Raw genomic sequence first — 24,760 nt, 5'->3', positions numbered from 1 at the left:
TGTAGAATGCAGGAAACAACATTTTAAGTGGTAAAATGTTTTATACAGAAACCCCCTTGCATTTCTGTAGTTTATGTATTGTTTACCAGGCACCAAAATACTAATCGGTGACATGTCTAACACTTTTTTTTACTACAATTAGCTGCTGACAAACTTAACTGTCTGGGATGTAGAAACATTTGAATCCATTTCATTCACCAATGTTTTCAAAAAGTCTGCATCCATGTCATTCATTACTTAAGTAACGTAACATTGCAACAGTTAATTTTTCGTGCTTTGCAGAATGTGTTTTGATATTTTATTCTCATTTTGGAGCACAAGTATTTACATAAGTACTTTGTGTGATGTTTGCACATATGTATTGTTCTGTGTCTCTCGCACTGTAGTCTTCAATTTGGGTTATAAGGTAATGTGCCTCCTCCGTAACTCAGAAGTTTACAACAGAAACAAAGGGCTGATCTGTCTGTGTCTACCTAACAAGCCTTTATCTGCATGTAGCATTTGGAAACAAACACGGAAACCAGAGTTCCTCAACCTCAGTTATTATCCTTTGGCAATGATCTATTAAATAGTGATATGAACTCTAATGATTTTTTTTAGCAGAGTTCGAAAAAATCAGAATCAATAGGAGAATATTCTGGATTTTTGTAGAAGTCAACCACTTCTGACAGAAAAGCAGCAAGCAGTGGATCAAGTAAGTTTTCTTTTATTTGCGTATTTAATTTTTTGATTATGTATCTTGAAACTGAGGAAGTCCAAATTTTCCAATGTTGGTTCAATTTCTATGTTTATTACTGGAAATAGGAATAAACAAATCAGTTATTTCATAAAACAGTTATTTTAAGTGGTTCTAGTAGTCCAGTTAAACTCTTGTAGAAAAAACTGATACAACCAAAAATAAGTTAATGATAACAGCCATCTCTACTGCCTAATACAGTGCTAAGATTAATTCCTGTCAGTACAACTGATGGTTAACATTTTATCAAGGAGAGTTACATGCAAGACAATTCACACAGGAGTCAACATATGCACATGGCAAACAGTAATGTATGTTATATTTACAATCTTTCAGTCACACAGTAAAAACACATTAGTCCATTAAAGTTTACAATACGAAGTGGGTGGAATTAATAGTGAGCGACTGCTAATAACCTATTCAAAATATACACCCATAACCAATACACTAAGACACATCAGCAAGCTTATCCCACACCAAAGCCCATACACCTAAACTGTAGACCTATGCACTAGCACCCCATGTGTACGTATCTGTAACTACAGACTGGTTCACGTAGACCTATTACACCATCCACATGGGATGAATCTGGCATGCACACACGGTAGACAGTGATAACGCGCAAAACGCAAACAGAACTGGTTCAAAAATGGCTCTGAGCACTGTGGGACTCAACATCTATGGCTGTCAGTCCCCTAGAACTTAGAACTACTTAAACCGAACTAACCTAAGGACATCACACAACACGTAGTCATCACGAGGCAGATAAAATCCCTGACCCCGCCGGGAATCGAACCCGGGAACGGGAAGCGAGAACGCTACCGCACGACCACGAGCTGCGGACGCAAACAGAACTGTCGGATCTCTTGTAAAGTTGTTCTACCGCAATCCTTTTACAGTCAGTCGGTATAAGAGAGTGTAATGAAAAAACTTTCTTTACTGCATTTATGAAACCTGCTTACTGAGGGGGGAAAAAAAACATGCTGAAGAGACCCTACACGAAAAATCCCTAACATGAAAATCTGAAACTAGCCACTAGCCGCCTAGTAATAACCAACAGTAGTACACCCTTCAGAGCATGTGTGGATTGGCAGCAGTTTAGAACTGCTCTATTCTGGCACACAGATAATGTGTCTGCTAATTTTCGTAGTTTCACCTGTTCTAGCACTAAATGGCTGTCACGCTAGACCAGTGTTGTTTGCAGTGGATCGTCGTGTAATACCCACTTAAGTACGAGTATCTGAGGGTTCCTCCATGCACAGAACACTTCACTTAGCTGCCTTTCAATTCTTTTTATATCTTATATACTGAGAAGCTTGCGAAACTTCTATGTCAAGGTATATATGTACCAACACAAAGCTAATAACACCAAAGCATAAAAGAAAGCATTACATATTTAGTAGTCAATTAACCATAGGAACATGGCAATATTTATGGAAAAATAACTTTTCTGGAAATGTCTAAGTATAACAAACCTTGTAACGAACACAATTATAAATTTTCAGCTAGAAGCAAACACACACACACACACACACACACACACACACACACACACACACACACACACAGCTTAAGTAATGAGAACTGGTTATCTGACAAATTTGCCCATGGAATCCACATACCTCAAGTAAATCACCATCCTGTGTGTGACCAAACAGTAACTTCTGTGCTTCAACACTTCCAGATGAATATACATAAATATCTTTCCCACTCTGCTTCCAAGACTTCAGTGCTGGGGCAACATCTGGATACACACTGTTGGAAATACAATTTCCTTTGGTCATTTACTAATTATTCATTTTTAACAAACAAAAATTAATGGAGTTCTTTTGGATGTCTTGATGTAGACTGGCAAGAATATTATTAGAATGGTTTAGCTATAACAACATTTGCTGCTGCTAGTCACGTTTCCCTATATTTTCAACATTATGCGATTCAGGAAAATTCCTGATATCATGTGTTTCTGCCCATGACATTTTTAGGTGTGACGTTCGCAATGTGTGAACTGTTGCATTATTCTGGTGCCTTTATAATCTCCTATTCTTTCATCTAGATACATTATGCACCAATTGGAGTACAGTTCATAGTATATGATAAAAACAATTGCATTGTTTTTCATTGCGTTAAAGTGACACGAGCAAAGAAAATGTCAATTTGTAGTTATCTGTGAAATGCATGGAGGTCGTGCACCTACACTGAATTATAGTTCCTGTTTTCAGACACAATTCCAAAACTTTGCACTCATATATCCGTTCATGCATTTTGCAAATTTGAAAACAGAACACTAATTACTGATGATCAACATAACCTGAAGAAACTGTAGCATTCATACACAGTTAGAAAGTGGAGCCAATTACACCAGCAATTGTTAGCTGTTTCAACAGGCACTATGACCCAGATAGTTTCTGATGTATGCAGTAAAGTACATAAAGTACTTCAAGGATTTTACTGAAGTATGCAGAATGAAGATATGCCAATAAAATATGATTTATGATATTTAAATATATGCATGACCTGCCACTAATTACTTCATAAAATGTGGTACATAATTTGTTATAGAGCAGATAGCGCATACCCAGGGAAGCCATTTCATTTATCAAGAAAAATCTACAAGAGTGACATTAACCATGTAATTACATCTACCATGAACCTACACAATGAGGATGTTCAGGTATCCCACATATTTTTAATTTTAAATGGCTTAATATATACAAAATTGCACATTTATCTTTAAGCAAATACATTTCCATTTTAATAGAAAATACACAAGCTTGTGCTAATTCACTGCTCCCACTTCATAGAAGCACCAACTGAATTCCTTGCCTTTCTCACTCCCAACTGGACATACATGCTTAATTTTCTACTCATCTTATTTCTTTTACTTTGGCATTTGTGCTGTGGACCTCTTTGGTCCCAGGAGCACAATACCTATATTTTTGTATCAGCAACATTACACTCACTTCAGACCATTCCATCACAATGCAATTAGCACTCATTCACTTCAGACCATTCCATCACAATGCAGTTAGCACATATGTATAATCAATATTTAATCTCTCAATTTGATATTTCAAAATGATTTCTTCATTTGACTACACCAAGTCAAATTTTCAGAATTATTATACAATTTCAGTATCAATTTTGTTCATAGCTTACACACCAATGCTATAGTGATTGTAGCGCTGATGTGGGACTAATTCAAAGCACATTAGATAGACAACAAAACTGGATTCCATATTGAATGAGACCTGCATGTCAAAAATCATAGCTACTAAAAAAAAAAATCACTACACCTGGTATCAAAGAGAGGCAAAGTACGCATACTGATATTTGTTAACACATATTTTGGTGGATCCTAAAGTGACCATTTCAGCACCAATTTCCCTATTCTTAGAGATCTACTTAGTAAAGAACTGAATTACAGATCACAATTTTTTATGCATCTAGTATGTAGGCCACCAAGTTGATATAAATAATAAAAAGTAGAACACAACTCAAAAAATATCAACAGTTTTCATTCTGTGCTTTAAATTTGCAATTAAAAAAAAATTTGTACGGGAAACAGTAAAGACCTCAGCTTGTGCACTGTACCTCTTTAGCTCTGTAAGTATAATAACAAAAACATTTACATTACATTAATACTTGTTCCATAGATCATGAATACATTTTATTACGATATGGAGTGCACCTGTTTACACAAGTTTTCATTACCCAATTTTTTTCCAGCTACTATTTCATATCAAAAAATTCATCTATTGAGTAGGAGTAGTTGCCATTCAGAAATTCTTTTAATTTGTTTTCTAAATGTTAGCTATCTGTCAGACACTTTATACTATTTGGTAAATGACCAAAGATTTTTGTACACCAGAAATTTTGCATATTCTTCCTTAGGAAGAGATGTGGTCAAAGTCTATATTTATCAATGGTGTTATGCAATTTACTGCACAGAATTGTATATACTGTGTTCTCTCAAAATTTACTGAGAGTTCATTTGTAAAGAACCACATAATTTTCTGGAAGACATTTACAATCTCCTCAGCTTATTCTTGGTTGTTGGGAGTGGTTACTATGCTCGTTCAGCAACAAAAAGAACTAGTTTTACATTTTCTTGAATATAGAGTGGCAAGCCATTAATATATTCTCTTAAGAACAATAAGGGGGCCCAAGACTCAACCCTATGGGACACCATGCTTGATACCTTCCCACTTAGAGGACTGCTGATACTTGCCAACTATCTGTACTGTTAATTGTGTTCTTCCAGATAAATATGAATTAAACCATTTGTGGACTGTCCCACTCATACCACAATACTTAAGCTTGTCTAGAAGTATTTCATGATTCACATGGTAAAAAGCCATTGGTGATAAAATATCCCAATGGGTGGTGTTTGGTTATTCAAAGCATAATATTTCAACAGTGAAAGCTTATATAGCATTTACTGTTGAAAAGCCTTGCTAAAAACCTGACATTTTGTTAGTACATTTTTATCAGATGTGAAGCTACTCTTGTATACATTACTTTTTCAAGAATTTTGGATGAGGCTGTCAGAAGTGAGATTGGTAATAAGTTAGCCTCAGACCTATCCTCTTACACAATGATTCAACACTAGCACAGTGACGTCTATCTGGAAAGATGCCCTGTTTCACTGAGCTATTACATATGTGGGGTGAGAATCCTACTTATCTGTTGGTAACAAGCTTTTAGTACTCTGTTGGAAATACCATGGATTCCATTCAAGCTTGTAATTTTGACTGAATATATTATTTTCCTAATTTCAGTAGGAGAGGTGGGTAGAATTTCAGTTTTATCAAACTGCACAGGTCTTACCTCTTCCATATACAGCCTCACATTTCCTAAAGAACAGCTGGATTCTATTTCCTCTAAAACAGTTAAAAACAATTATTGAAGTATTAACTACTCCTGAATTTTTGTTAAACTTTTCATTGAGCCTGATAGAAATACAGTCTTCCTGTGCTCTCAATTGCCTGTTTCCCATTTAACAATGTTCCAAATTGTTTTAATTTTAATACAATTTTGTAATATAATGGCATGATTGAGACCGTGACTGTTTGAAGACAAATGTTGATGGTGTTAGGACAGCAACCAGCCACAAGTTTACTTTCCGTTCCTTTATTCAAAGGGCATCATTACCGGTTTCGAACCATCTGTGGATGAATCACGATTCGAAAACGGTAACAGTGCCCTTTGAATAAAGGAACAAAGCAAACTTGTGGCTGGTTGCTGTCCTAACACCAACATTTTAGTTTTATTATCATCAGAGTTGCTAATCTGACATAATGCACATACTTCTGGACTTTACTTTTCTTAATACAGTGAAGCAGTTTGTTGAATTGTTAATTGAATGGACTATTTTGAAGGGCTGTTTTGCATTACTATATGGAGCTATGTCAAATACTGTAACTAGCTGTGCATCATGATTGGACAGGCCATTGGAAACATCAAATTTGACTACCTTCAAAGCCTTGGGGGTGTGGGTGGGGGGAATTACAAAGACAATCTCAACTTGTTTTTTATACAAATCTGGTAGCAATTTCACACGCGAAGACAAATGTCTTAACTCCTTTATTAACTGGTGAAGTTTAAAATAAGTATGCCACTTTTACTGACCACATTCAACACAACAGGTAAATGTAAATAAAAACCCATGTTTTCTTGAAAACTTGTGCCAAATATATTTGTTGTTGACCTGTGGGTCAAAACTAAAATGAGAGCTCAAAACAGTCAAATTATTTTTCTTGATTTATATGTTGTATTTTACTATAAATGTCTCTGCATTGAAAATTAGGAGAGAGACAGTGCACTAATGTGGTTATATTCTGTTACTGTAAATTAGAAAGGCTGTTTCAGTGAAATGCAAAGATGCGAGCAATGAGAATTTTTTACATATATACCAGTATACAGACCAAAATTTGCCTTTTTAATTATGAGACTTAGATGCAAATGGGACCACTCAATGGCAGCTTGTGAAAATGCTTTGTTGGAACAGCTGCAAGTTGGGCAGTGTGTGGCTTTCAAGTCTGACAAACTTTCCCAGTCATCACCTTAATTTAAAGACATTGAGATTAACTGTATGTCTCCTGCTGAATCAACTCCTCCCATTGCCAATCAGGAAAGATGCTATTTGGATCCCCTTTTCAGTGTTGTATGTACATTGTATGACCCATTATTAGAGAGTCACAGTGCATGGTTGTATGAACTTTAAAATCAATGTCAAAAAGATTGTATCTTTCACCTTCAAGAGAACTTATTCCATTTTTGGATCAGGATGTCAAGGAAAACAATCTTATAAGCAAGGTAGAAGATCTTTTTGTTTTTTATATATGAATGTTTATTAAACTGTTTTTCACAATATTTATAGAGACACCTACACAAATATGCAGAACAATTACGAATGTATCATTGCTTGCTCTTTTCGTTTATTGCACTGAAGCTGTCTTTATTTTACAGTAACAGAATAGGGATGGTCACATCTGTGTACCCAAGCTGTCAATTCTTAAGAGTGAAGATATTTAATAGTGAAATCAACATATACATTAATAAAAATGACAACTTTACAGCTCTCGTCTGATACAGTTCCAACCTACAAGTCAACCAAAAATATATTTGGAGCAAATTTTCAAGTAGCACACAATGTTTTTATTTACCAATTCCCTGTAGTGTTGAGTGTGGTCAATGTAACTGGCATATTCACTTTAACCTTTGCCATTTAGTAAAGTGGATTACAATATTCTTTGCACCTAAGAGTGCTACCAAATACAAAAACATTTCAGCAAAAAAGTTCAGATTCAATTGCCTATGTAACCCCCCCCCCCCCCCCCAGTTCAGGTACAACTGTATGTAACTGGGCCCCCTCCTCTGGGCTCTGAAGATAGTCAAATTTGACTTCCTGAAATGCAGTTATCTGTAAGTGGAGGCAACAACTGTTAACTGCAATACCAAATGTTTGTCATACTAGGACTTAAGAGGAACAGCACACAAGCTAAGGTCTGTTCTGTTTTCCTGTGTACGAAGTTGTTGATCAACTCAAAGCACAGAACAGAAAAGGTGTCAACATTTTTCACTAAAAATCTGAATTATGTATTTACTTTTATACCTTATATCAACTCAGTGGCCAACATACTAGATACATAAAAACCGAGATCTACTAGTCAACTCAACTTTGTAGCAGATCTCTGAAAACAGGGAAACTGATGCATGACTAATGACAACGTACACACCCTCAGGTCTTCCACCTGAATTTATCAAATGCGTTTGAGTAAGGACAGAGCTATTTTGCAGTCTTCCTATTAAGATATGTAGGTATCCATGTACCAAATATGACAATTTTGAAATGGTCACCTTAGCACCCCCTGTGAGATTGCACAGAATGACCCACAAAGCACCATTCATTCTGAACTCAGTGCAACCTAACAGCACATTTCAACTTAAGAGTAAACAAGAAGTTTATAAGTGTTACACTGTGTCACCTGACAGAATGAACACAATAAGATATTGTCAAAGACAATCAGCAGCATGTTGTACTCTTGGGATCTTGTCAATACTAGTATAGTAAGGTAAGTTACTTCACATTCTTATCAAAAATCACAAGTTAGTGATCAGCTTCAAATTTTTTATACAATTCTCAAATAACCTGACAGATGTAGACTATACAGTTGTTATACATAATTTTCACATCGTACTCTAACATCCAGACAGACGTAAGCTAAATTTTTTTTAAAATTACAATGTATAGGTTCTGTATCAAAACAGAACTGGAAGAAAGGAAATACTATGCTGTAATGCACTGCACTAATGTGCAATTTTGTTTTGTTTGTCACAGACAGTTTCGAGTACAACAGGACATTTAAAGCATCAGGCAACTCTTCTCCCATTTATTCTTTGTACATAATTGTACACAAGGACTGTATACAATACCCTGCTTTGTCTTCTACCTCTATGTCAGTTGTAACAGGAAACAAAGGTGTGTTTACAGTTAACTTTGTAAACCAATCTGTTTACAGATGAATACAATGCAAAATACTGTCATTGAAGCAGCCAGTAGGCTTAAGTTTATTGATAGAATACTGGAGAAATGCAATTTACAAAGGAGACTGCTTACAAATCACTCATGCAACCCATTCTAGAATACTGCTGAAGTGCATGGGACTCATACCAGATAGGACAAACAGGGATATTTAACATATACAGATTAGGGCAGCATGAATGGTGAGAGGTTGTTTAATCTGTGGGAGAGCATCAGATACTGAATTTGAAGACCCTTGACAATAGACAAATTATCCCGAGAAAGTCTATTAAAGCTATAAGAACTGACTATCAGCCATGCACCTCACTGGTTTTCTGAGTATAGATGTAGAATCCATCATCCTCATAGATTCAGTAGCTGGAGAGGTTCTCTTTCATACCCCATACAACAAAATCCAAAGCACTGTAGCCATTCACTTTCTGTAACTTCAGTTTCCAATTCTGGTGTTATTAACAATAAACAAGGCTTATGGTCAGACAGATGGATGGAGGATATGTACAAACCATGCACTACCTCAAATGATTACTCTGAAGGCCAGTAAAGTTTTCAGTCTTGTTTATAATCCTGTCCGTAACAACACATCTTATCTGGTGAGTTATTACCTTTACACAACTTATTTGACCAGAACTTTTGATTACCCTATTTGTTCCAAATTCACATAGAAGTGTTTTATTGACTTATGTAAGTACAACTTCAGTCAATACTTTCTATTCTCATTGTAAGCACAATTAACCTTTGAGATACTTACATTGGCCAAAAGAAAGTCCATTATGGACTGCACAATTTTCAGTTTATTTTCTTTTAACTAAGCTTTACATACATTTTAGTTTATGGAAAATATGTACTTACTGAGCTTTAACATCTCCTTTCTTATAAGCATCTCGCCATATGTGTCCCTGCAGCTGCTTCAGTGCTTTAGTTTTACGATCCAAGTCCATCTGCCATAAAACATTTTTTTTCACATCCTCAGAAATATCTTCTGAGACACCCTCTGGTATTTTAACAAAGCCTTCTGTACCATCTGCTTCGTCCTGTTTAGACTAATGATGAATTGCATTAAAATAAAGAGGAATGCGACTTTTTAAAGTGAAATTACTTTCTGTACTGAATCAGTTTTCTAGTGTCAATGAAATAATAGGATTTCACCAAGTATACATTAAATACCAAAACAGCATTTCCCTGATAGCTATTTCATTACCTGCTCTCGGAGCAATTTTAGGTCTTCTTTGAATTCAGCATCATTCCACTTGCTTTTCAAATACACGTCTAAATTTTTCCTCACGTATGGGAAAAGGGTGTTCTGGAAATTTAATTTATGATTACAAACATCTGTATTCACTGTCTGTGCATTCAGAAGTGTTGTGGAACATTCTAAAGAATAAAATGAGGTTTAACATTTTGTAAACTAGGCCTATTTAGAAAATGAAATCAGTTTAGGCTATCGACTACCTTGCTAACTATTTACATGGAGCATTAAACAATTCTGAAGTCTGGTAAGCTCAATTAATGAAACTGCAGTGAATGGTTAATGGTTAACAGCAACTATTCTAAAAACTATACGAAACCATAGCCATTGTAATATCTTAGCTCATTTGGTTAAAATGGCAATCAATATCATTGATTTAATAACAATTGCAGCTGGTAATAGCAATAGTTTTGAAAGTACAGCTAAATCGTAACATATTAAAATTATTTCAATCTTAACACTTTCAGTGCCAAGGCCATTTCAAAATTAGCTACTTCCAGTACCTAAAATCTTGTGATAAGTTTCAGAAACTTTCAGGTTAGTTTTCCTGATTTTTGAATATATTTACATTGGCAATTAAGATTAAAAAGAATTTTCAATGGAATTTTTATGCTGAAACATTTTCACTTTACACACACACAAATGATTAAGATACATAAATAATTATGTCTAACTATTCAGTGGTCAGCAGAAGGTAAGACTTAGAAACTGATGTACCAGATACAATGCCTCACAGAAAAGTGGATTTCATAGGCCCATTTCATATAAACAAATGTAACAGTGCATCACTGCCGCAACTAAGAACTCCAGTGTGGTTCTCGTTTATACATGTATTGCTAAGGAAAGGGAGGGAGGTTGTTCACATCTGTCCAGTAAAGTTCTGTGGAAGCCAACTTCAATTCTTTTTCCCCACACACATTTAACAACATTCGAATCTGACTGTTAGCTCGACTATACTGAGCTGAATTATTGAAATACTGTTACAATTTCATTTTCTATTCTCATATTGCATTCGTTTCTGAGTATTCTTTATAGTGTGGAATAGTTGCTACTAAAACTTTCCTCTGATTCATCATACATAGTTATGGCCCATAATTCTTTAGTAAGACAGGCCCTAAAAGAAATGGTAAATGGAGATAAATACGTCTTTATGTAAATTCTGTCTTATATTTTGAACTGTCACACAGGTATTCATTACAATCACAATTGGAAAATAAACGGTTTTATTTTATGGTTAATTCTAACGGACAAGTTAGGGCTAAGGAAAAGCACGGGGTCAAGTTCTCTTTTGAAACTTCAGTTTTTCCCCAAAATCTGGACAGAAACCTGAAACGCACTGCACCAGTGTACAAAATGACGGTAGAGTAAGCAAAAAAAAAAAAAGTTTAAAAATGTCGTCAGTTTCCCGTTACTTCAGGTCTTACGTTTATAGAGCAAATTACACTCACCTTAACAAAATCAATTGAAGTGGTGGTACCTTCAATATCAACTAAAACTACATTTGCCTTATAATACACATCATCAGTCTCATTAGCTCTTTTTTCAGATGTCGTAGTCATCTTCGCTCGAACGACAGCACCTAACCGACAGCCTTCCCGCCGGTGAGCTGACGACAAAGATCAGGTTTGAGAAAACTAAGTCAAGGGACGCACCATGAGCGGCAGCACCATCGCGATACATTCTTATCCGGCATTCGATAGTTATAAAAGGTAGAAGTCTAGAAACAAATTTCACAAGGCAGGTCGTACAACTAGTAAATTGATAAGCAATACAAATATCATGTTTCGTGATTACAAGTTCATAGCGCCTTTTGCTATTGTATTAAAAACCATTTTCCAACATGTAACAAAAAAGCTTTTAATTGTCAAATAATGTATTTCAAAAAAGTTCTACAAGTTCCTGTTTCTTCCCATAGGTATCTGATGTGATTGTACGTTTAGGAATTCTTTTTTACTTATATCGGTGCAGTACTGAGACTGAAGTGACTGGGTATGGTAAGATGACAAGACATTTTATGCAATAAAGGCCGATACGCCAACGGAACGAAATGGAATGTCAGGCGACGTTCCTACTAAATGGTGGCTTGTTCACCCTGGATGGGATGTCAACACAATGTAAATTGGCTTAGGCCAGTATGGAATGCTGAAAGTGAGAATATGAGGTACTATCCGTGATACAAAAAGACAGTATGAGTTGTTAATATTAGATATTTAAATAATTAATGTCACTGTATTACTTATCACAATTATTACGACCACTGTATAAACATGAAGAAAAGATGTAGAATGAAGAAGGAGAGGCAGAGAAAAGCACATACAAGAAAAGAGAAAATAAGTTAAAACATAATTATTAAATTTGTCATTACTTCAACACTCCACACACCCTCCCACCAACCACCCCCCACCCCGACGATTTAATAATTTCATTAGGTATCTGAAAATTTCTCTATCCCCAGCTTTGGATACAATCTATTAAATTGTACACTTGTAGTTCTTTTGCTAAAATATCTACCACTTTTTCCTTGGGCCTAATATATTGAATTTTCAGATTCCTTTGTTAATAGCTAATGTATGAAACTGTTTTCAATACACACAAGCTTCAGCTGTCTATGTTTCCACTTCTGACTGATTATTCCCAGCTTCAGATACAGTCTATTAAACTGTACACTTATAGTTCTTTTGCTAAAATATCTACCACTTGTTCCTTGAACCTAATGGATCGAATTTTCAGATGTCCTTCGTTAATAGCTGATGTATAAAACTGTATTTAATATTCACAATCTTGAGCTGCCTATGTTTCCACTTCTGACTGATTATCTTCATAAATTGTCAGAGTTTTCATATATATTTTAAATTTGTCAAGAAGATTCTTCATCCACAGGGTGTCTGTTGTAGCTGTAGCCAAAGCAATATACTATGCTTCTGCTGAAGATAGTGAAACATATGTATGTCTCATTGTAGCCCAACAAGCAGTACTTCCAAAAACTTAGAGATGTATCCTTTTGCAGGTCTCCCATCTTCTTCACTTGCTCAGTCAGAATCAACATAGCAGAGGAGAGCAATTGACTTCCCTTTTTGTAACACAGACCAACATCAAATGTTACTTTAATGTACTGAAGAATTCGTTTCAAACTTTTCCAGTAGAATTCTATTGGTTTATATTGATGTCTACTCAAATAGTTATTTGATTCAATTATGTCTTGTCTTGTAGCTGTCATTACCTACATCAAACAACCTATTAATTCTGTGTATGAATTATTTTGAATCATGTCACCAAAAGTATCTTCACTGGATTTGACTTCCACCAGTATTTTACAGGGTTTACAGTCTCCCCTGTTCAATCTTTTCAATAAATTTTCAAGATAAACACATCGACTAAGGAACATTTTGCCATTGGTCTTCTGTATATTTATTCTAAAGGATGATTTTGATTCTACAGTTTCTTATGTTCGAAATTTTAATATCAATTTATTCTTGATATTGGTAGTTTCGGTTTTACAGTTTCCAGCAATTAGAATATCATTTACATACTGTAGCATATATGTATTATAATCATCAGTGCTATCAACGTAGTGACACCTATCAACTTTGGATTGTGGAAACCTTATTTCGTTCATAAAGTAGTCAAATACAGAATTCCAAGTTCTCGATGCCTGCACCAGTCCACATAAAGCTTATTGTGTTTGCATAGAAATCATTCCTTAATCTTTACCCATAGAGGAAGTGTCATAAATTTCTTCAGTCAGTCCTCCAGGAAAGCATTTTGTACATCTAGCAGTTCTATAAACAAATCAACAACACAGAAAAGTTCTCAATGTTGTGAGGCATGCGAGTGGAGAATATGTCTCCCCATAGTCGTATCCTTTTAATAATTAAACACACCCTATACGTTTCAGTATTTCCAGATGTATTTCTTTTTACTTTGAACACCTACTTAGTGTCAATGGCTCGTTTAACTGCTAGAAGTGGAATCTAAGTCTAACTTCCATTAGCTAACTCCTCCTTTATTGCTCTTCTCGATTCTTCTATATCATGACAACCTTTCACATGTTTAAAATTCTGAGGTAAGTTTTTCAAAAGTGCTTCTGCCTTCAAGGTTAACACTCAACAATCCTCCAAGTATTTCAGTGTTCTTTTTATTCTATTTCTTTTCCACAGAGATTCTGCTTCCTTAACTTCTCCCTAAGTCACAGGGGTCTGTGGTATCTTTAACAGATTGTTCAGTTGACTCAGAGTTAGTTTTATTCTGATGTTCTTGAGTTCCTGGTACTTTCTGCGTTGTGTTATCTATCTGAACAGTCTCCTTCAAGATCCAGTCATTACTACTTTCACCTTCAAATAGAATCTTACTTTCTCAAAAATTATGTCTCTTCCAAACATAATTTTGTGTTATATGGCCTAGAAAAATTTTTCTACACCCTGTAACATGAAATTTATATTTCTAAACCCTATAAAGGAATAGTCACAGAGTTAATTTTGTGTTGTTTGTGACACCATAATCTGCAACCATTGGGAAAATGTCCAGTCACTAAACATTTTAATGACCTGGTGTCAAACTTTCTTGTCAATTGCTAGTTTGGAATGTGCGAGTATGCAATACACCAAAACACGTAAGTTTCTTCAAATTTGGCTTCCATCTATACTACCCCATTGCCAGAGTTTCTCCATCTGAAGCTGAAGTAGGACTACGATTCATGATAAAAACAGCTGCCAATACCGCTTCTGATCGAAATTGCTTTCCAAGTGTGTGTACAACAACCATATAAGGAGCCTTTACAATGATAGTACGATTTAGTTGTTATCCCACTCCATTTTGCTAAGGAGTGTACCTTATGATAAATTCGAACTGTGCCCCATTTTCTTCAAAGAATTTTATCATTTCATTTGAAATGCATTCATAATCAATATCACATCTAAATCTGCCAATTTTCGTGTTAAAATTAGCGATAGTCAGTCCACAGTGTACTTTAAAATAATGAAACACTTCAAAAACTGATTGAAGAGTGTAATTCGCTGTGAAGTGAATATAATTATCAGTGAAAGTCACTATATGTCTCTTTCTGTAAAAAGAAACAGGCATTATTAGTCCAAGTACATTGCTACATATCAGTTCAAGTGGTTATTTGGCTCTACCATGAGACTGAATATTTAGTAACCGTGTTTGTTTATCCTCTCTGCAGGCCAAACATTTATTTACAGGTTCAGAAAACTATACTTTGTCCAGTCCCTCTGATGGTAATGATGTTTCTTCATATTTTAAGGCTCAAATGTCCTCTACATTTATGCCGAAGGTCTACATCACTATCTGAAACATAAACAATAAACATAGAACTCTTACTGAGTTTGATTTAAAGGCTATACATGCCTGAATCTTTCCTGTGGGCTACAGCTTTAACTTTATCACCCTTTCGAATTTAACCTACTGAATTTTCAAAAATAATGCAGTATCCATCCATTTTTAGTCTACACAATGACATTAAATTATTTAGTAAACCTCATACTAAAAGAACATATTTCATTTTTATTTGAAATTTCTTTCCACAGACAATGCTTTCAATATCAACTTCCCCAATCTTTCTGGGAACAAATATGTGTTTGTTTTGGCAAGAAAGAAGAATTACTTTAAAAATCATCTATTGCTTGCACATTTTCCGCCATATATATGCAGATTATAACTTTTATGTTTTTGTGGCGATGTAACTTTGCATTGTGTCCTAATATGATATGGTTTTCCATATCTATAACAAATATGTTTGGACTAAGCTTTGGTTGTTTCATATATACCTGGAAATGTGGTTATCACTCGAAACTACCCTTCACCTTACTGTGAGACAAACTCTGTTGATGAAGACAATTCATTTAATGACCTTTTGTTACCTTTAGAATTACTACATTTTGCTTCTTCATCTAATAGTCTACCCTTTACAAAACTCAACTGCTCACTTGAATGGCCTCCAGAGCAGTAACAACCACTTCATATTCTGGGGGATTGTTTGTACCTGATACTTTAAAATCATATGTTAACTTATCAAATTTCAAAAAAATGATTTTCAAGAGTATCATCATTTGCATTAACCTTCATAGTCATCAGAGACTTTCTTAATAAAAGTTAACTAGCCTTACATTTTATCTCAGAAGTTCGAGTTACCAAATTCCGCAAATCATAGGCAGTTTCCTTGTCCTTAGCATACTCCAAGAAACTGTCTGTAATTCTTTGAATTATTTGTGACTTTCACTTCTTATCGTTTTGCTAAGTTTTTTCAGAAGAGTTTTCTTCTGTTGCACTGTTCGTTTGTGTCATCCTAAGCAGACTCTTATCACTCCCATGTAGGACTTTTCCACAAAACTCAATAATTCCAGATCAGTTAAAAGCGTTTCAATCCTAAATTTCCAGTTGTTAAAAAACATGCTATCGAACAATGATACCCTGTACTTATCCATCTCCTGAGCCGTGACTGTGAATTAAGTACTGAACTAATTAATCAATTTTCCCAACTTTATTTGTTGTATGGTAAAATCTGTCAACTTGGCCCATAACCTGTTGTTAATGCTTAAAACTAACAGGTATTTAGATAAATGACATGACACCATTTACGAGACTTTAATGGGCTCATAAAGTGAGGGGTAGACGGTAGGTGCCCTCTGCTCCAGGCACCCCCCCCCCCCCCCCCCAACTTAGTGGAGGTCTAACAAAGACCCTTCGAACATAGTTAGCAAATAGTGTTTGGTAATGTGGCGTGTTTTCGACAGCTGCATGGGCTGTTCATAAATAAGTCCAGACTTAGAGGCAGGATTTAGGTCCCTCATGAAAGAGATAAGCGACCGCCCACCCCTTCACCCACGTAAACGGTGGCCGGAAAATGTTTGTCCTCCGGGTATTGAAACATTCGAGGTACTATTGAGTCTGGTGGCACTCAGAGATAGTAGGCAATGATTTGCTGCAGGAAACGCCAGACATCTTGCGAAGAGGCGCATGTCAGACAATGATCATCAGTCTCCAGTTTCTGGCAAAGGAGACAAAGAGGGGAATCTGACAAGCCTATGTTGTGCAGTCACTGTTTCGTGGAAAATTTCCTACTGACGATGTGATACTACAGTGCCCGGACGTCCATGGGGAGGAAGGGGTGGTGGATGCTAGTCCACACTATGGGTTACTGGATGGAGGGGTGTTTGGTCTACATAACATTCTGGGGAACACGGCGCAATAGTAAGATGTAAAAATCCTTTGTCCCGGGTGGGCGCGTATGTGGGAGACTGATTTGTGTGTAACTCTAGTCAACGACAAAAGGTCGAAACGTGAGACAAATGAAGTACAATGTGGCGGACGGTGGTGGGGTGGAAGCAGGCAGGAGGACCTCAAGCAAGCTGTGTGTTAGAGATGTGTCCCGTCTGGTCCACTGTCTTCTCATGGTACTCATATACAAGGCCACAGGTCGCATACAGACACTGACGAGCCCGAGGCCACCATCCTGTGAGGCCAGGGTAAGTGTCTCATAACGGACTTTGAACATGGAACCCACTGTGACATAATACCCAAAGGCTGCCTGAAGGCTGCGCCCAACCGCCGTCGGCAGAGGGAGAACTTGCCCAATGTGGGCTAATTTTGATGCCACATAATGATTAAGAAACTCAATGCGTTAAAGTGTGCCCTGGTGGCGCAGGAGGTTCTGGAGGACGTCGTTGCGGATGACGTGTAATATACGATGGAAATTCGTTGCCACTGTGTGTGAGCCATGGGGGTAAAGGCAACGCCTAATTACCGGAAAATCCGCACAAGTGGCAGAGGTGCCACTTCACCTCCCTGGAGGCCTCGTCCAACGTGCACTGCAGAAGATTTGGCGACATTCATGGCACTGCCAGTGGCAACACCGTAACGTGTGATTCTTTCAAGGACCATTCGAATCTCAGAGCCGGAGCGAATGAGGAGGAGGAGGTCATCAGCATGTGGCTGACAGCGAAAAGCATGCTGGCGAAGTTTGAGTCCAGAGAGCATGGTTTTCAAGCCCTCAATGAGGGGCTCAAGGGCAATGGCATACAGGAGGGTAAGAGGGGGCACGCTTGCCATATGGAATGGCAAATGGGTACCGGCCCTGCTAAACATCCATTGACTTGGACACATGAACTGGCACTGTTGTAAAGACGCTGGAGTACTTCGAGGAACGGAGAGGGGATGTCCATTCGGTCCACCGCCAAAAACAGGAAACGATAGCGCACTTTATCGAAGGCAATATTGAAATCTATAGCGACGGCCACTGCACGGAGTCTGCAGGCCGCCACCATCGCAATTAAGTCTTGGCATTCCCCTGTGGCAGTCTGTGCGGTAACCTGTCCCCCAGGCATCGTTTGCCCTCAGGAGGGGATATGAGGGAGTATTGTTCAGAGACGCATTGCCAGTAAGCGAGGGAAAAATCTTGTAATTGGTATTGATTAGGGTGAGCGATCTGTAACTCGTTACCATTAACCATGGGCTGGTTTGTGGACTGGTGTGATGATGCCCTCAACAAAGGCGGATGGGATTGCTTGGTCAGATGTCATCAGTTCTCAATACATAATCGTCCACCACGGTGCCATGAGGTCCTTGAAGGCACGGTAAAACACAATCAGTAAGACGCCAATGCCGGGTGATCTGTTGACTGCACCCTTGTCGATTGCATTGTCGATTTTGTCTCGTGTGACCACCACTGTCAAAGCATCCACCTCTGTGTGGCGGAGGGTAAGCGTGACGTAATGGAAAATGGAGTCGTCTCCTTCAATATCAGCATCTTCTTCACTATAAGTACGACAGTAGTGTTCGACGAATGTGTGTACGATGTCATTCTGATTGGTCACCTGCATGCTATGAGGCGTGGTCAGAGTGTTGATGATCTGCCTACGACGTCATCGTTCATCGGACACTATAAGATGCATGGATGGAGCTTCAAAACCCGCATGATCGTGGCGACGCGTACGTATCACCAGCCATTGCAATTTCCGGCGTGCCAGCGCAATTATCCTCGCCTTAGTTCCTCGCCGTTCCAGTTGGTTGTCTGGGAATGGCGGTTGAGTGTCCAGATCACGGAGAATCGCATAATAGAAGTCAGCAGTGTTGCGATGCCAGTCGGCCAAGTCCTTCCCGTCTCTCATTAGTGTCCTCTAGATCGCTGGTTTGGTGTAGTCTATCCACTATGCCAAAGTCGGGTAGTAGCGGGGAAGGCGTCGTTTGCAGGCTGTCCACGTCTCAGTGACTTGTTGGCGACAACTCAGGTAATGCAGATGAGAAGTATTTAGTTTCCATGGCCCACGGCTGCGCCATACAGATTGCGGCGGAAGGAGAACCGTACAGATGTAAGCGCAATGCTTGGAGAAGGCCAATGGCCAGCGTTTGGCGTCCCGTATCGCAAATTTAAGAGTTTGTGAGGCATATATCCTGTCTACTCGGCTTGCAGAATGACTGGTAAGAAAGGTACGGCCAGAAAGGTCGCCGTGTTTAACTTCCCAGGTATCGTGAAGCAGGAGCTCCCGCACCACTATACGTAGTTCCTGGCATGTAGTATAGTGTGGAATCTGATCTTCAAGGTGCAGACCACAGTTAAAATCACCTCCTAGTAGGCGGTGGTCATATTGCCCTAAAGACAGGGTGGCGATTTCCTCTGAATAAAACTGGGCCCATTCATGTCGTTGGTCAGTGCCTGAAGGAGCGTAGATATTAATGATGTGTGTCCCAATGGCAGTGAGTGCCATGCCCTGAGCTGATGGAAGGAAGGTGACATCAGTGACAGAAATCCCGTGGCAGACATAGATGGCCACTCCACAGCCCATAGGATCACCTGTGGGCGGTGTAGCCATTGATATCCAGGAGACTGGCCAAGTGAACTTCCTGCAGAAGGACGAAATCAATATCAGCAGCCCAGAACATCTCCTGCATAAGGCGGATTTTCACCCCAGAACGGATGTTGTTGGCGTTGATGGTTGATACCCGGTAGGCCTGGTGGTGGACAGCTGGAGGCTGGACTAGTCTGGCTTCGGTGCAAGGGCATGGGCGTCACAGTGGAATGTTATCTCGCTCGTCCTCAGATGATCCTGGGGAGAGTATGATTAGTGGATCGGCTCCGACAGCACAGGGCCCATAACACGTCCTGCTCCTTGACCTCCTCTTCAAGCCACGCCTTGGTGGTGGGCACCAGTGCATCGTCCATTATGTCTGCAGAAGATGATTTAATGGTTCGTGGTGTAGCTGGCTGTGCTATGTCCATGAAGTATTTCAGCGTCTGCATCGGGCGTTGGGGAGACGGGTGTAGGCACACCGGTGGATGTCTCCATGCTCATAACGTCTTCGTCGGCAGTAGAGGATTTGGGGGCGTCGTGCTGGTCGACGGTTGTGTCATTCTCGACTTCCACTGTCTCCTCTTGGCTGGAAACGGTGCGATGCCTTCTCTTGCGACGTTTCGGAAATCGTTGTTTTCTTATGCGACCCTCTGTGTCCGACGACAGAAGGGAGTTGCTTTGCTCTGGCAGGAAGGCCGCTATGAGCGAGTCGATCTCCATCGTGTTGACGAGGGAAGGGTCAGTGGGCTGTCGCGTCGGCATCGTCGGAGCGGCGTCGACGGCCGGTCGAGGCGGTTGGCCGTCCAATGCGCTCTCCGTTGGTGTCTGGTTAGGTTCGTTTGTGGAGGGCGGCGTTGGGAAGCGGTAGGAGAAGCTAGAGCAGAGGCATAGATCACCGGTAGCACCCTAGGTTGCGACGTGGGTGGTCGTTAGGCAGCTGGAGTTGTTTAATACACCGTTGTAGGTATTCGGATCGTAGGTGCCATTCTTTGTCGCACCCGGATCAGATCCGAGGCTAGCCGTCGTATATAATTATTGCACAGCATCCGCCAATCTGTAAGTAGGACGGGACATGGCTTCAGAGATCAATGGTGACCTGTCAGAAGCCGTTTATGACAGTATATGTCTGAAACTAAGTCCACTTCTCCACAAAATGGCTGTGGACTATGCCATATGGTAGGAGTGCCGCGTTGACTTCCTCAGCAGGAAGTTTGAATGGCGATTTGAAAATGCGTTTCGTACGCTTACCTAAGCCCACGTGGTTGATGGTTACTGCCCCCACACTGCTATCAGCATGACAAAAACGGAGCCCCTGTTTGGTCTCACGTAGGATGCATTCGCACGATACGTCGTTAATGATTTTAACATAGACCGTGCTGCTCACGATCGACAAATGTATGCCGATAATATTGTTCGTCGGGATCTTCACTTCCTCTCTCAGAAAACGCTCTACATTGAGTGCTTTGTGGCGGGCATAATCGTTACAGAAAGTAAATCGGATTGTAGATTTACGGTAACTCTTCGCCATGTATCGTATACGGTAAGCTGGCAAAAAGTAAACAAGGCGAGCTCACGCTCCGCACACGGTAAACACAGACGCATCTGCTCTGTTGCCCTGCCAAAGGCAGACTATCGATCCAAATTCTCACAGCAGCCACAGTCTACTTTAAATTCCCCTTCACATGCGAATGGATTTGCCAAGGCTTTCTATGTTTTCAGTTTCAGGCTGGATCCCTCATTTACATTCGATGCAGGGGTGATGGGGTGATATTCCAGAACACTGAGAGCCTTAGCAATTCTGCTCCGCCGGGCTGAGTGGTCAAGCGGTTCTAGGCGCTACAGTCTGGAATCGCGCGACCTCTACAGTCGCAGGTTCGAATCCTGCCTCGGGCATGGATGTGTGTGATGTCCTTAGGTTAGTTAGGTTTAAGTAGTTGTTAGTTGTAGGGGACTGATGACCTCAGATGTTAAGTCCCATAGTGCTCAGAGCCATTTGAACCATTTTTTGAATTCTGTTCCTGTGTAAGGGGGAATTGAAAGTAGACTGGGGCGACAGTGAGAATTTGGATCAAGGAGGCAGGTGAGTCAAGGTAATCCATGCAGTTGTGTGAAATGCTGTGGCAAGGTGGCTTAGTAGCTACCGCACCTGCCTAGTAAGTAGGAGACCTGGTTCGATTCCCGGCCTTGGTACAAAATTTCACTCGCTGCTTCGGTCTATATACATAAAATCGTACCTGTACAAGACCAGTAAAGTCTCTGAAATTGTGTCATTTCATTTGTTCAAGTACCTACACCTGCACGTTCGATGCTGGGGTGCTATTCCAATTACATTTGCAGTTACAACCACAGTACAACCATGAAGGAAAGATACAGAATGAGTAAGAAAACACAGAGAAAAGCACATATTAAAAACATAGGAAAAATGAGTCAAAGAACAATATTGAACTGTCACTACTTCAACAGGATGTTTTATCAGAATCTAGGAAAGAGAAATGGTGAAGTTTATTAATGGCCAAAGCACACTTCATAATGGATTTCTCGTTGAGTTTTGTATGATAAACTGTGAAACTCGGAAAAATATCGGTGTTTCGTGCTGTTTGTGACTAAACGTCGATTTAATAAACTTTTGAAAACGTTCAGTAGCTGTGTTTTTAGAGTTTTGTGTGCATTGAAGTCGTTTAGTATATTCTGTGCTTTAATTTTCAGCTCATGCTTCTTATTGTTTCTAGAAAAATATTTCAGTAAAGTTTTCATTCACTGTTTTAACTTCGTTCAGTGTTCCAGTGGCCGCTTGAATTTTTGGCTTTAGATAACAACTTTGTGAAGTTTTGTTGCTATTGGTATTAGTTGTGGTTTAGTAGTATTAATAAAAGTAGTTGCTTTCTTAGTAGAGAGGGAATTTCGAGACGGCTATTGTTAGCTCTATAAATAGTTCTACTGGTGTATCTAAACATAGGTAATGTCGAGATCTAGTTTTTTTTTCAAAAAATGTAAAATTTTGCAATGAGTGACAAGAGTAGGCTCTATCGTAGGTTTGTGTGGGATTTGTTGAAAGTATTTTCACTGGGGGGAATGCAGGGGGAAGCCAGTGGGCACTCTAGCGAGATCATCTCCAGGCAATGCAGAGTCTGTAGTAAAAATAAATTGATGGACGAGCAGGAGCGTAAGATCTGTGCCTTTCAGGGGAAGTAACAACACGCAAAGAAGGAACTAGATAGGTTGAGGAGGGTGAAGGGTGCTGGCAGTTGACAAGACGGCTGCTAAGAGGAGGAGGTATTCAGACAGTTATACTTTGCATATGTGCAATAGATTTGTCAACTGTCAGAGTTAAGTGGAGAGGAGCCTCTTGTATCTGTAGGTGTAGGGAACACGCAGCAGCCCTCAGCAGTTAGGAGGCCTGGGTCAGTTGCAAAGTCTAGCTGGTAGAAGAAGTTTCTGCTGCTAGGCAGTTCGCACGGTAGAGGCATGGGCCAGTAGCTGCAGGAAGTGTTGGGAAGCGAGTACCAGATCACCAGCAGTGTGAAGCCTAGTGCAGGGTTGGCTGAGGTGACTGACAGCATAGGGGAGCTATGTAGGAATTTTACAATGGAGGATCAGGTAGTGATAGTGGGTGCTGCAGGGAATAGTCTTGATAGGGATGGGGAGTATGATGTAGGTGGTGACCTGGTAAAGATAGCTACTCAAACTGGTGGCACTAATGTGCATTTTGTCCAACTGTTTCAGTGTCATGATCGATCTCATCTTAATGTGGCTGTTAGATGCGTTAACATGGGGCTGGAGAAGGAACATGGCAAAGGGCATGAGTCACACTGCATCGTTGCCAGTTGAGTCTATCAGTAGACAGGTTTAACTAGGCATGGCATGTACCTCAATGGGTCTGGGAAGGGGAGGCTGGAAAAGTTTATAGGTGACTGTAGTGGGTGGTGGTGGGATCACTCATGGAAAAATTCCTCTAGTAGTTGGTGTTAGAGCTGCACCTTCTTTAGATTGAAGTCAGCTGTTAGGTATATCTGCTTAAAGGAATTACCTTCAGAGGAGGTCAGGAATCCAAGTAGAGAAGGAATTAGCATATTTCATCAAAATATAAGAGATATTAGAGACAAAGTTAGTGAACTGCTTATAGATGTTGACTCTAAAGTTATGGGTATATCAGAGCACCACTTAAATAATTTGACAATTCAGAGGCTTCCTTTACCAGGATACAGATTACCTGGCTGTTTTTCAACGAGTTCCTTGCGGGTGGGGGAGTGGCCATTTATGTGAAGAACAGTATTCCATTTGAGTCCATAGACGTATCACGGAACTGCACTGAACATTTATTTGAATGTTTGTGCAGGGGCAATTGAATGTAGTGGAACTAAACTTCTAATTGTTGTTGTTTATAGGTCTCCTAACTTTGACTTCAGAACATTTCTGCTCAAGCTAGAGAAAGTTCTCGGTTCACTTTATAGGAAGTACTAGAAATTAGTTATATGTGGTGACTTCAATATTAATTTTGTATATGATGGTGCAAGAAAAAGGATGTTGGTAGGTCTCCTAAATTAATATGATCTGATGCAGGCTGTATTTTTTCCAACAGGGGAACAGTAGCACAGATATAGACAATATTTTTATTCACTCTTCATTACTAGATGGGCATTATGTTAGTAAAAGCGTGAATGGCCTTTTGGACCATGATACATAAATTTTAACACTAAAAGGCATTTGCACTCATGCAAATGTCACATATAATTACAAACTATGTAGGTACGTTAATCCAACAGCAATAGAGAGTTTTTTAAACCTCGTCAGGGAACAAGAATGACAGGATGTTTATAGTGCCAATAACACAGATGACAAATATAATGCTTTCCTTAACACATTCCTCATGCTCTTCGAGAGTTGCTTTGCATTACAACTTTCTAAATGGGGCACTAGCAGTAACATGCAGG

General features: G+C 39.2%; 1 protein-coding gene across 3 annotated transcripts in view; it reads right to left on the bottom strand.

Annotated features, from left to right (window-relative positions):
• The window catches only part of LOC124612384 (enolase-phosphatase E1), a 42,828-nt gene extending 31,200 nt beyond the window's left edge, over positions 1–11,628 (bottom strand). For all 3 annotated transcript variants that reach the window (XM_047140558.1, XM_047140559.1, XM_047140561.1), the window contains exons 1-4: positions 11,475–11,628; positions 9,979–10,080; positions 9,630–9,820; positions 2,359–2,491 (exon numbers count right to left, since the gene is read on the bottom strand). In XM_047140558.1, the coding sequence (XP_046996514.1) occupies positions 2,359–2,491; positions 9,630–9,820; positions 9,979–10,080; positions 11,475–11,585 (537 nt within the window). In that variant the 5' untranslated portion in view covers positions 11,586–11,628. The remainder of the gene's footprint in view (positions 1–2,358; positions 2,492–9,629; positions 9,821–9,978; positions 10,081–11,474) is intronic.
• Between the last annotated feature and the right edge of the window lie 13,132 nt (positions 11,629–24,760).

The sequence above is a fragment of the Schistocerca americana genome, chromosome 4 (genome assembly GCF_021461395.2).
Source record: "Schistocerca americana isolate TAMUIC-IGC-003095 chromosome 4, iqSchAmer2.1, whole genome shotgun sequence".
Taxonomy (NCBI): Eukaryota; Metazoa; Arthropoda; class Insecta; order Orthoptera; family Acrididae; genus Schistocerca; species Schistocerca americana.
Note: the sequence above shows the minus strand (reverse complement) of the source record. Positions and strands in the feature narration are given on the sequence as shown.